At 38.7% G+C, this 12,863-nt stretch overlaps 1 protein-coding gene across 1 annotated transcript in view; it reads right to left on the bottom strand.

Annotated features, from left to right (window-relative positions):
• The window catches only part of LOC122732308 (60S ribosomal protein L39-like), a 45,392-nt gene extending 44,659 nt beyond the window's left edge, over positions 1-733 (bottom strand). The window contains exon 1 of the mRNA XM_043972378.1: positions 613-733. Within this exon, the coding sequence (XP_043828313.1) occupies positions 613-733 (121 nt within the window). The remainder of the gene's footprint in view (positions 1-612) is intronic.
• Positions 734-12,863: the final 12,130 nt, after the last annotated feature.

Below are 12,863 nucleotides of genomic sequence, written 5' to 3'. Positions count from 1 at the left end.
TAGTTAGGAAGTCTTGATTTCAAATCTTGCTTTGGATGCTTACTAAGTCATATAACCCTGAGCAAGTCCTTTAGATTCTGTCTGCCTTAGTTTCTTCATTCATAAAATGGGCATAATAATAACTACCTCCCAGACTTTTTGTGAAGAACAAATGAGATAACATATGTAAAGTACTTTGTAAACCTTAAGTTGATATATAAATGCTAGCTACTATTACATATCTTTACCAGCATCAGAAGTTATAGGGATTGTGAGATTTAAAATCGGATGTATGAGCATTAAACCCCCCCCTTTAACTTTTCCCTTATATATCTCCCAGACCACTAAGAAAAAGAAGCCTCTGAGCTTTAATCAGTGAGGGATTAGCTTTTATTGTTCAGGAGTTAATTAGATAACAAAAAGGTGATTCTGATTAGGGAAATAGGAAAGTAAAAATACAAATGAATAATCTTAGATTTAAGCTTAGTCTATATTCTTTTATAAAACTCACTGAATCCCAAAACTTCCTGCCAGGCCGAGAACCAGAGCCAAACGCATGTGCTGCCACCGCTAAGCTGAGAAGCCAGAGTCAGCGAGACAGAGAGCAAACTTCTGTTCCACTCTCAGTTTTACGTTGGTGTCCCAGAAGTACGGCGTGCTTTGCCATGGCTCTCTGGGCAGCATCAGGTGCACTGCTGTTCATCGGGGTCTCCTCCCCAAAAGGGTAGTCCTTCAAATGCCGCTTCAATAGCATGTGCTCAACTCTCAAATGATTAAGCTAAAACTTCTATTTTTTTACCACAGGATCAAGCAAGGTCTTTTGGATTATATGATGTCTGTAGATATGTCAACCCCAAAAAGAATTTCAGACCAAAAATTCAAGATCAGGGATTCTGAGTTCCAGAAATCCATCAGACATTCAATTATTTCCAATTGAATATCAGGAATATAGATCCTAATTTTTAAAAAATGTTTCTTTCTGGGAGGGGGGCGCTTTCTTTATATCTTCAGTGATTAACACAAGGCCTGACACACAGCAAGGGTTTAATAAATGCTAGCTTATTGATTTTGAACTCTTTTCCTCTAAAAACCATCCTTCTCTTATTGTTTCTCTCCTAACAAAAGAAAGTTGTTGACTAAAATCCCTTCCTCCCGGTCCCACCCTCCTATCATGAGCACAGAAAAATGGTGAGGAGTTTAAGCCAAGGACTAAAAAGGGAAAACGCATGACTTGAATGAAATTTCTGTTTAAGAAAAAGGTGTCTCTAGAAATCATGACTAAATTTATTGTGACTCTTCAATTAGTAAGAGCATTTAGGCACACTGGGGATTGTTGCACTTCTTAATCACTCAAGGCTGCTAAAAATGAATGACTAAAAAATAAATACATACATAAATGATAATCTGAGTTACTCAATGTCCTGTTCTTGTGCCTCACTACTAAAAATCACTCACTTGTTTTCACTCCCATTCCTTTTTTTTTCCTTTTCCCATCTCAGTTTCTCTGTGGTGGATGTTGTCCACAAAACTCAGCAATAAGGAATGCCTGACAGCCATGTGAATGGAATGGTGATAGCACCCCAGCCAGAGTGTGTGAAATGGGGCATCAGGAGAGGGAGGGAGGAAGACAGAAGGGGGAAAGGGAAGAGGGAAGAGGGGAGAGAGAAAAAGATAAACAGATAAATAGAGAGAGAGAATGTTGAGGCAGAGAGGCAGAGAGGAGACAGAAGAGAGGTACACAGAGACAGAAATGATGAGAAAGATAAATTCACATAGGGAAATACCTAGATAAAGAAGGGAAGAGAAAAATATGGAGAGAGAGAGAAACAAAGAAGAGAGAGACACACACACAAAGACCAAGCACAGAGACACAGAGTCAGAGACAGACACAGAGCGATGCAGAGAGGTTGAGACAGAGAGAGAGAGAAAGACACAGAGAAGAGAGACAGAGAGATAGGAAGAAGAGACAGAGATAGAGGCACAGAAAGAGAAAGACACAGAGAGACAGGAAGAAGAGACAGAGACAGATAAAAAGGAGAAAGGGAGGAAAGGATAAAAAATAATGAGGGAGAGGACAATGGTGCCTGTCCAGTCATTCCCAAGTCTGAATAGCTTCCAAATCTCCTACATTCACAGGCAGCTCTTAGCCAAGGTCCACAGCTGTCATGCATTTTCAACAGATTCCATAGGGCCTAGATGAGGTTGGAAGACATTCCTTTGCTCTTACACATTAGCTAAAAGGAATTACCGTAACATCTGATATTGTGGAAGTGGGAAATTTGCCATCCTGACCTTGCCCAAAGCATTCCGGAACTAGGAGTCCAAGGATTTATGAGCTCAGACGGCCTCTAAGGGTCACCAGGGCCCCTTCCTTGGCATTTCAGCAAAGCTCCAGCAGACCAATGTGCTCTTAATTTGGAGGAGCTGTGATGCAGTATGGTCCAGATAAAGTGGCTGGACACATGCTCCCTCAGCCCTTTGGAGGTCCATCATCGGAAAGGCATGTTCTGCTGGAGGCCTTCCCAGCTGTCAGTAATGTGCTGATACACCACAGCCAATCACTGGAGACCAGGCCAAATAAACAGGATGTTCACAATGTCTGCCATGGCTCGAGTGGCTAACAAACCTTCGACATATTTCACAGTCTCCTAATGGGATTGACATGCATTGCTTCATCTACATCTGTCTGTTTAGGGGAGAAACACAAACACCATGGAAACAATGCATTAGAAAGGGCCTTCCTTTTGGACTGTGTTGGGGGCTGAGATGATGGGAAAAAATCTGGGATCCATTGGGGACCAATCCCACTTTGACGCTATGAGCTGACTTGCTGGGAAGGACCTACATACAAGTCACCCCCAGCACAGAGGAAGGAGCCTATTTATTGAATCCATGGTTTTTGTCTGCTGGCAAAAAAGGGTTGACCCTAGGGAACTATTTCTACATGCCAGAGAGCTAACTATAGATTTGCTTTTTATAAAACTCTCAATAATAGAGACATTTATATACATGGTAAGAAACTTGTCAAAGCTATGTCTGTTTTTTGTTCAGAGATGTCACTACAGGTTATTTTGTCCTTGTTGTTATCTATTTTCAATATCACATCTTCATGTCTTTGTACACATTGTCCTCTTGTACCTGGAACATATCCTTTCATTTGTGCATTTGAGAATGCTTAACCTCTTTCAAAGCTTAACTCAAGTGTCATTTTCTTCATGCCCTCAGGTATGTCCTGAGCACCTGTCCCACCGTGTTAGGAGTGATCTCCCACCTTCTTTGTAGTGCTGTGTATCTTTTGTATCCATCTCTTGGTGCACGCATTGTAAGCAGAGATTATTTTGTTCTGTGGTTTGTATGCTGAGAGTCCAGCATGGTATCTTCGATTTGCCTATTAGGAATTTAATAAATGTTTTTTTTTTTTAATGAACGAATGAATGAATGAATGCCACAGTGATGGTCATGCCCTCAGCATCTCTCACATAGACTACTGAAACAGCTTACTGATTGGTCTCCCTGCTTTTATTCTCTCCTCTCTCCAATGTATCTTCCATTTACCTGCCAACGAAATCTTCCCTGTGTTCCATTATGAAGAATAATATGTGATTTTATCAGCCTGGTATTTAAAGTCCTCCACAATATGACTCCACCTACCAGGATCAGAAATCTAGAACTATAAGAGAACTTAGTGCAGTTTAAGTGACTTGTCCAAGGTCACACAAGTAGATAAGTGCAGAACTTAAAAGCACCCCTGAACACTGTGCTCTTACAGCTTTATTTCATGCTATCTTCTAGTCTTGTTTCATCTTAACACCCTTTCATAAGCTCTTTGTTTTAGTTTAGATCCTGGACATTCCCTGAAACATTTCATCTATTGCTTGATAACTTGGAACAAGTGGTGGCCCTTATCTCTACTTATTCCCACTTTCCTTTTTTGTGCTTTCTCCCTTTTAAATTATTTTGTATCACTCATCTGTGTGCATGTAGAATCCCATTTGGCTTTGTGACTGTGGACAGGTCCCTTCCCCTCTCTGGAATTGAGTTTCCTCATGTAGAAGGAAGAGTGTGGAATAGGTAGTCCTTTCTGGTTCTAAATCTGACAGAGTCACTTAGCCCCAAATAGGCTTGTTTCATCATCTATACATGAAAGGTGGGAACTAGATGAACTCTAAGGTCCCTGACAACTCTCTCAACCTGTAGCATGTGGACATCTTCAAAGCTTGAATGTAAAACATAAATTTTATATTCTAGCAGATTGGACGGCATCCCAATTTCCCTAACCTCCCAATGCATTTATATTCTAGTGCATTGATCTTGTAACATTCTTGCCTTGTAATTTTGGGTCATAGAATTATCTTTATTGGTGCCTTGTCTCCATACTGGACTGCTCTCCGTGGGGGTAGTGACAGAAATTTCTCTAATTTTGTATCTTCCCTGATACCAGCATAATATTCTGTATACAGCAGGCACTCAATAAAGATTCAAGTAGAAAATTCAATAGCAACTAGGCTTAGTAGACTCTGCCTCTGTCACCTATTGGCTCAGTGATCCTATGTAGTCACTTAATCTTTCAATGCTACAGGAAACTCTAGAGAAAATTTTGACCTGCACTGGTTGATCTGGTTCCTCCTTGAAGAGTTAATTCCCTGTAGCAATTAAACTACAGATCCAGCCCCTATCTCTATTCCCCCTCTTGTGCCTACCTCCTAAAATAAAATTATTCTCATAGTTGTTTTGTTGTGATCAATTGCATCTTATTAACTGCCAATATATTCTGGCATAACAATGATCTACTAAGTTCACTGACTCCTGTGAGAGTCAAATACCTTTGAGAATATGTAACTTAAAACTGGGAGGAACTTTAAGGGTGGGCTTAATCAACCTCCTTGTTTTATAAAAGAGGGAGCATGGTCTGTTGGGAATTGATTTATGATCAAGAAAATCTGGGTTTGTGTATAGCCTGTGACACTTACTAGTCAGGTGCTCATGGGTAGTCAATTAATTTCTCTGAATGTCAATTTCCTTTTTTCTAAAATTGAGGATAGGGGCAGCTAGGTGGCTCAGCGGGTAGAGCACCAGCCCTGGACTCAGGAGGACCTGAGTTCAAATCCAGCCTCAGATACTTGACACTTATTAGCTATATGACCCTGGGCAAGTCACTTAACCCCAATTGTCTCACCAAAAATAAAATAAAAAAAATAAAATTGAGGATAATGTCTATTTGCCAGGAACATTGGGAAGACTGAATGAAATTATACATGTCAAGTGATTTTCAAATATCAAAATGCTATATAAATGACAGTTAACACTATTGTTACAAAGAAAATGTCCCAGAGAACTAAAGATGACTAGTTTTTATGAAACTCTCAGAAATTTATAATATCCATTCATTTATTTGTGCACACATTCATTTATTCCACAAGCATATGCTAAATTCCTACTGTGTGTCAGGTACTGTGTGGTATGCATTCTAATTTAACTTGTAACTATAGCAAGTGTTGGCAGAGAAAATAACAATGTTATCTGCATTTGACATTTAAAATATGGATAAACTCATAGGTTTATTTGCTTGATTTGAATTTCAAGGAATGAAGTTCCCCCCTCCCAACCCCCACCACACAATGCTCAGCACTTTGAATCCCAGATAAAAGGCAGTCAGAATGCAGAGGTCTGCTTTTAATGGTGATGAATGGGGCCCTTGGACAGATGCACATCTGTCCTCCTGAAGCAACCTAAGAGTTTGGGGAAAGAATTTTGTACTATTTTTTTGTTGTTGCCTACTGATGCTTCATGTGATTTTTTAAAAATAGAGAATAAAATTATTGTATTCTAAAAAAAAAGAAAAACTAGATCCAGTTTCTTTGTACTTTCAAGTTAACTATTGATCAAGATAATGATGATGGAATTCTCATAATCTAGCTGAAGCAATTGTAGATAAGCTTGCATGCTTTTATTTCAGTGTGGTGGTAATTGTTATCACTTCATTCTCCTCATCTTTTTCTTTTTCTTTTTTTTTTCTTCATTAGTCAGGTAGTGAAAGAAGAATCAGAACAAAAGGAAAAAACCTCAACAAAATAAAATAAAAACAAAAACAAAAGTAGAAACATTATCCTCATCTTTTTTAATGGGGTTCAGATAGAAACTTTCTTGAGATAAGTCACTATCCTATTATTTTTATGTGTAATATTTGATGGATGATTGCATAAGTAGATAAAATAACTACTCTTTTTAGTTGAGTAAACATATTAGGATGTAAACTCATCTTACTTGGACACATCAAAAGAATTCTCACTAGTAGACAGGACAACAGGAATGATACATACCTCATCCTATTTCCACATGATTTAGATCTTCTCTGCTTAGTCTCTATATCTTGAAAGATTTTGTTCCATGGGACTGAATATTTGATATCTATTAAGAATGTTGTTTTTAAGTTTTTATGAATCAGTGTTATGTCTGGGCCATTGTGGACAATTGTTCAGTCTGAGATAATGGCCCAGTTCCAGTACAGTTTATTGGTTGAGTTCTCTGGCGTATTTTGAGAGAATTTGTCTTCTATCAATCTATGAGAAATAGGGAGTTTCTTTGACAGCTAAGCCATGCTGGAGGGAGTGCTGATCTTGGATTTGAGTTTAAATCCTGTTTTAAAGATGTAATTCTGGGCAAGGACAGCTAAGTGGTATAGTGGATAGAGTTCTGGCCCTGGAATCAGGAGGACCTGAGTTCAAATCTGGCCTTTGACACTTACTAAGATGTGTGACCTTATCAAGTCAACCTGTTTGTCTCAGTTTCCTAATCTATAAAATGAACTGGAAAAGGAAATGGCAAACCACTCCAGTATCTCTGCCAAAAAACAAAAACAAAACCCAAAGAGAACCACAAAGAGTCAGACATGACTGAACAACAACAACAAACTCTGGGCAAGTCTCTCCTAGTCTCAGTGTCCTCATTTATAAAATGAGGATAATAATAGCACCTCCTTACCAGTATTGTTGGGAGGCTCAAATGAGATAACAGGTAAAATACTTTGTAAACCATAAAGCACTATATAAATGCTAGCCATTATTAAGTATAATTATAGTGACCGGGTCATATTTTATTAGGTATTAAGAAGGTACTAAATGTTTACGTAGCAGTTTCTACTCTTCTTACATAATCTTCACCGATCCAAACAATCAAGACACCCTTATGTGATTTTTGGTGACAATGACCTGATCCTGAATTCCCATCATAAATTCCTCCCTTTCTGCAAATGAAGATGTATGACATCCACTTGTATTCAATGCTTCTTTGCCAATATAGTGACTAGAATTGAACAGCTGACTTCAGGTGGATGCCATCCAGGGAGGGCCTTTGTTTCCCCTTTAGCATCATCAGTATTTTATATACTTCATAGAAAACTAAACTGCTTTTGTTTACATTGTATGTGTCTAATGGTGAATATTTGGTTTTTTTCTTTTCTTTTTTTTGGTGGGACCAATGAGTGTTAAGTGACTTGCCCAGGGTCACACAGCTAGTAAGTGTCAAGTGTCTGAGGTCAGATTTGAACTCAGGTCCTCCTGAATCCAGGGCCAGTGCTTTATTCACTGCACCACCTACCTGTCCCCTGAATGTTTGTTATGAGTCTTTACTGATGCCCTTCACTGTGATATCTGCTTATTCCAAAAATACTTCTATTGATTTTCAGTATCATGTACTCTAATAGTATCTAGAAACCCTCCTAACCCTTTTTGATGAGGAAGCATTAATTCTTCTATATTTAACTGTCTTAGGTTTGTGGCTCCTATTTTTCATTAATGTTATTCTGTTTTTTCTTAGGGTTCTTTCCAAATCTGTTATGATCTATTTTTTTTTTTGCAGGGCAATGATGGTTAAGTGACTTTCCCAGGGTCATACAGATAGTAAGTGTCAAGTATCTGAGGCCAAATTTGAACTCATGTCCTTCTGAATCCAGGGCTGGTGTTTTATCCACTGTACCACCTAGCTGCCCCCATCATGACCTTTATCACAGATTCAAAGGTATATCTTCAGATTAGTATTACATAACTACTAATTACTTTAACTGTCATATTCCTATTCAGCTTTTATAACAGAATGCTAGTAAATATAAATATATTTAGCCATAGACTTCTCTTTAATATTTTTATGCTCACTGTTTCTTGCCTGGATAAGACCAATGTATTTGTTGGTATTACCTTCATCTATTATTTCAATATGATCTCTCAATTCAAGTTCAAAGCCCTTAGTCATGATCCTTTTTCGTACATAATTAAGAATTTTATTAAGAATCTGCATGATATGTGGAATCTTTGGAGAAAAACTTCAGGAGATGAAGGAGTGGTTTAGTGTGATTTTGTTGTGTGTGTGTGTGTGTGTGTGTGTGTGTGTGTGTGTGTGTGTGTGTGTGAAATAATATAGATGAATGCCATTCATGTCCATTAAGTAATTTTAAAAGATGTTTTGGTTCAACTTTCTCTTTACTTTGGAAGCCATAATTATTTCATCTAGTTGAGGCTTAGAGATGTAATGATTTTTCAAAAAATGATTTTTCTGCTTTGGTGGGCAATCTATTTTACGTGACTTAGAGCTGTGGATAAAAAGAACATGAAACCCTTGTGTATAGGTGGTGAGATCTGTTTCCGACTTTGGTATGAGATATTCCTGGAAAATAACGCAAGTATTTGTATCATAAGTCCATTTCATGTGGCAGACTCATTGTCTATTGATTTCCATGGTCAATGTCATTTGCACTGAAGCATTTCCAGCAGGTGGAATATTAGTATTTCTCATTTGTTCTGGCAAATCTTCCCTTCTATGGTATCAGAATGCAGAGGAGTGCCAACTTTTTCTGCTCTCCTATTTGTCAAGCCACTTACTATAGCAGTTTCAATTAAGGACAGCCTGGCTCTCTATGCCATCCCTTTCTATTTCTGTGCCTCTTAGGAGTAGTTATATCACAGTGACCAAGCTAGTAAGCCAACCTGTTGTATCAACCAGAGAATGATCTACCAATATTTCCAGGCTCTTGCCATGCCTCCCTAGCTATTATAACATTCTCCGCACATACAAAATAATCATTGTACTTCATTCTGACTGATATTCTTGTCATTGATCCCTTCCCTTCATGGTATGGGTGGTGTTTTTTTAGTGAGGCAATTGGGGTTAAGTGACTTGTCCAGGGTCACACAGCTAGTTAAGTGTTAAGTGTTTGAGGCCAGATTTGAACTCAGGTACTCCTGACTCCAGGGCCGGTGCTCTATCCACTGCACCACCTAGCTGCCCCTGGGTGGTGGTTTTATTATATTTATTATTATCATTATTATTAACGTCTTAACTTTAAATAAGTGAATCCATTGAAAATAAGAGTTACTGGGCCAAGGTATTCCGCAGATTTCTGACTTCATCTACAAAGTGGCTTTCGTCTGATTACTGTGATTGCTGCCATTTCCAGGGTAAGTGGTTTATCTTGGGTGCTCTTCATTGCTTCTTTCACCTGACTGCTCTGTGAATGGAATGCATCAATCTGACATTGGTTGGATCAAAGCACCTCACTTTTCTTTCTCTGAAAATTTGACTCTTTGATTAAGAAATAAAATTTTACACTGCTTGTAGTCCTCAAAATCCTTGCCTATTATGCTATTGCCATTTATTGCTTTCTAAGTTCAATACTGGATTGCCGCCAGCATGACTATCTCCTACTGTATAAATGCTTATTTTCTCTCTCCCTTCTCCCTCCCTGACTTCCTCTCTTTCTCCCTCCCTCCATTGCTCCCTTCCTTCCTTTCTTCTTCCCTCCTTCCTTCCCTCCTCCCTCTCTTTCTTTTCTTCCCCTTTTCTTTGTCTCTTCTTTTCTTTTCTTATTTGGAAAGGGGTAATGGAAGGAATGGATTAATAAAAGAAAAAAAAGTTGAAAATTTCTTTAGTCAAAGCTAAGGAATTAAAAGTTGTCAGGTCAGTATGTGGTCCAGCTGTGTGCTGCAGAGAGAGGGCTTTGCAATACTAGTTGATTGCATTCCTTATAAATCATAAAGTGCTCCCCTTGCAACAACTCTGAAAAGGAGGGAATACAAGTCTATTTAGTCTTACTTGATGAAGGAGGAAGTGGAAACTCTGAGAGATGGCTAAGTGATTTATTACTATGATTATGAACATGATCATTGTCATTGTTCTTACTAGTCAGCCTCTAAGGTGTCTTCACCCTCTCCCTCCCAATTCTGGTCTTATGCAAGGAGTTCTCATAGGACACAGAGTATCTGAATAATAGCCAATTACATACTTTCATGAAGGCAGGGAGGGCCCAATAAGCCCAGGAGTAGGGTAGAAAATTCCATTTAGCTTCCTCTGCTCTTTGTGACTCTCTCCCCAACACAGCTTCATACTCAGAATTACCTTCAGAGTGGTCAGGGTGACAAGACCAGTCATCCTATTTTTTCCTTTGCTTTGTCACATTCATTTTCAGCTTCTCTCTGACTCACATGGCCAGCTCCAGTTGAGTAATCCCTGACTTGTAATATCTTAGTACAAACACAACACTCTATCAGTGTGATACAGCACTTAGTAGTCAGTTGTTATGAAATTTGGGTTTGTGGAGATGCATGTGGATGTGATAGCAGAGAAAAGAGGTAAACCCATCAGTTGTCTCTATGCAATCATGCTTCGTCTTAGGACATTGGTGCCTTATCCTGTGACAAACATGAGCTTCCCTGGAGCTCTCTTGAAGGTGTATGCCACCCTTCAGTGGTGAAAAGCACCCACAGGCTCCATTTGAAATGTTCTCATGCATTTTAACAGTTGAAAAACTGAGCTGTTTTGATGGTTACATGATGTTAGTTTTTCTCCCAGACACTGCTATTTTTGCAGGTGAGAATCATGGCTTTGCCATCTGATGAAATATTATTTGAATGTGTCCCAAGCCTTTGCAGTCCATTCCTGCTCTTAGGAATTAGGCCATATAGCCATGGGGTGCACATGGACCCATGAAGATGTAACAGAGGGTACTTGAAAAAAGAGTCCAGTTTTTCCTCTCCCACTTCATTCACCTTGGGTACTGAACAAAACACACCTGGGTACATCAAAAGCTTCCTGGAGAAATAGAGAAGATGAGGTAATTTCTGACCAAACTCCCCCTACTGGAATCAGTATCCATAAAGTTCAAGATTTCATGGGGGCCTGCCTCCCTTTACCTAGACACAGACACTCGTTCTCTTGAAAATCTGGTCTATCCATTCCATGGATGAAGTTATATCCCACCCCATTCCCTCTGCACATCTGATCTATAATACACAAACCAAATTAAAAAGGACTTATGACTTCTTGATACAAAACCACAGAAGTAATCTATGAAGTTGGAAAAAATTGCAGTTAACCATGAGAGCTATTGATGGGTGTGGTGTAAAGAATTTCCAAATGAATAAAATGAAGGACTCTTATAAATGAGGTAATATTGTAGTTTCATTTAAAGCCACAGATTTGCTATATATATATATAAATACTCAGGATGGAAGAACTCTGGGATAATTAATGAAAATTCTGGGATAATGATTCAGTACATCAGCAAGAATGTCTTAGGTGCCTAATATATACCATGTGTTGCACTGGGTGTTGGGATTACAGATAAATATTCAGCAATGCCTGCCCTCAAAGTGCTTACATTCTATTGGAGGAAATAACATGAATGTGTAGAAGTGTAGCACTCCTGCTGGGCTTGCCCTCCCCTCTCCAAGGCCATTCTGGAGAAGTTTGAATCCTGGATATTCCCCTCCTGAAGGTTCTCTGGGGTAATCCCCAGGCACTGGTGATTCTAATAGAATTATTCATGTTTCTCCACTCAATGTACTCCACACTCCTTACCCAATATTAATTAGCTAGTTGATATTAGTTAGCTTTTGCAAAAGGGGTTTTATGGAGAAGGTGTTTATCTTTATTTGTTGGAGAGGGCCAATGACATCACAGAGTTATATATTGACTCATACTTGAATTGGATTTAAGTGAGGCAGCACTGCACAAAGTTTTCAGCTTCACTTTCTCTTAGAGAGTCATTGAAGTCCAGTGGCAGAACAAATTGTTCTCAGCTGCCCCATTCCACTGGTAAAGTATTCTCATGCTCGGTGTAGACACCTCACTAACCCATGGGTTTGTGGCCCATTGTTTACCCTCAACCTGGTTTACTTATACTGAGAAAGTATTTCTTGGATTTCTTTAAATCCCAGCTAAAATTCCACTTTCTACGAGTAGCCTTTCCAACCCCTTTTAATTCTAGTGCCTTCCCTCTGTTAATTATTTCCTTTTTATTCTGTATGTAGCCGCCTTTGTATATATTGGGTTTTCACATCATCTCTCCCATTAGTCCCCCTGAGGACAGGGGCTGTCTTTTGCCCTTTTTTTGTATCCCTAGTGCTTAGTATAGTGCCTGACACAAGGTAGGCATTTAATTAAGGTTTATTGATTGATTGTTTGATTGATTAGGGATGCATTTAGATATAGATATAGATACAGATAGAGATATGGATATACATATAGATGCAGATATATATATATATAGATAGATAGATAGATAGATAGATAGATAGATAGATAGATAGGTACAGATTCAGAGACACAGACAGAGATAGATATAGCTAGATGCAGATACAGATACATATATAGAAATAGAGATAGATATAGATATGAGAGTCATATGTAGAGTGGTAATTATTAAGCCAATGGGAATTAATGAGGTCTTCAAGAGAGAATGCAGAGAGAGTAGAGTTCAAGGCAGAGGTTTGGAGAGTAGCCCCTAGTTAAAGGAACAGTTAATAGGAGGAGAACCAAGATATCAGTGTCACAAAAACTCATAGAGCAATACCAGGGTGGTTAATATTTGCAAAGGCTACAGAGGTTCAAGGGAA

Source organism: Dromiciops gliroides, chromosome 6, assembly GCF_019393635.1.
Source record: "Dromiciops gliroides isolate mDroGli1 chromosome 6, mDroGli1.pri, whole genome shotgun sequence".
Taxonomy (NCBI): domain Eukaryota; kingdom Metazoa; phylum Chordata; class Mammalia; order Microbiotheria; family Microbiotheriidae; genus Dromiciops; species Dromiciops gliroides.
This window is presented reverse-complemented; position numbering and strand designations above follow the sequence as displayed.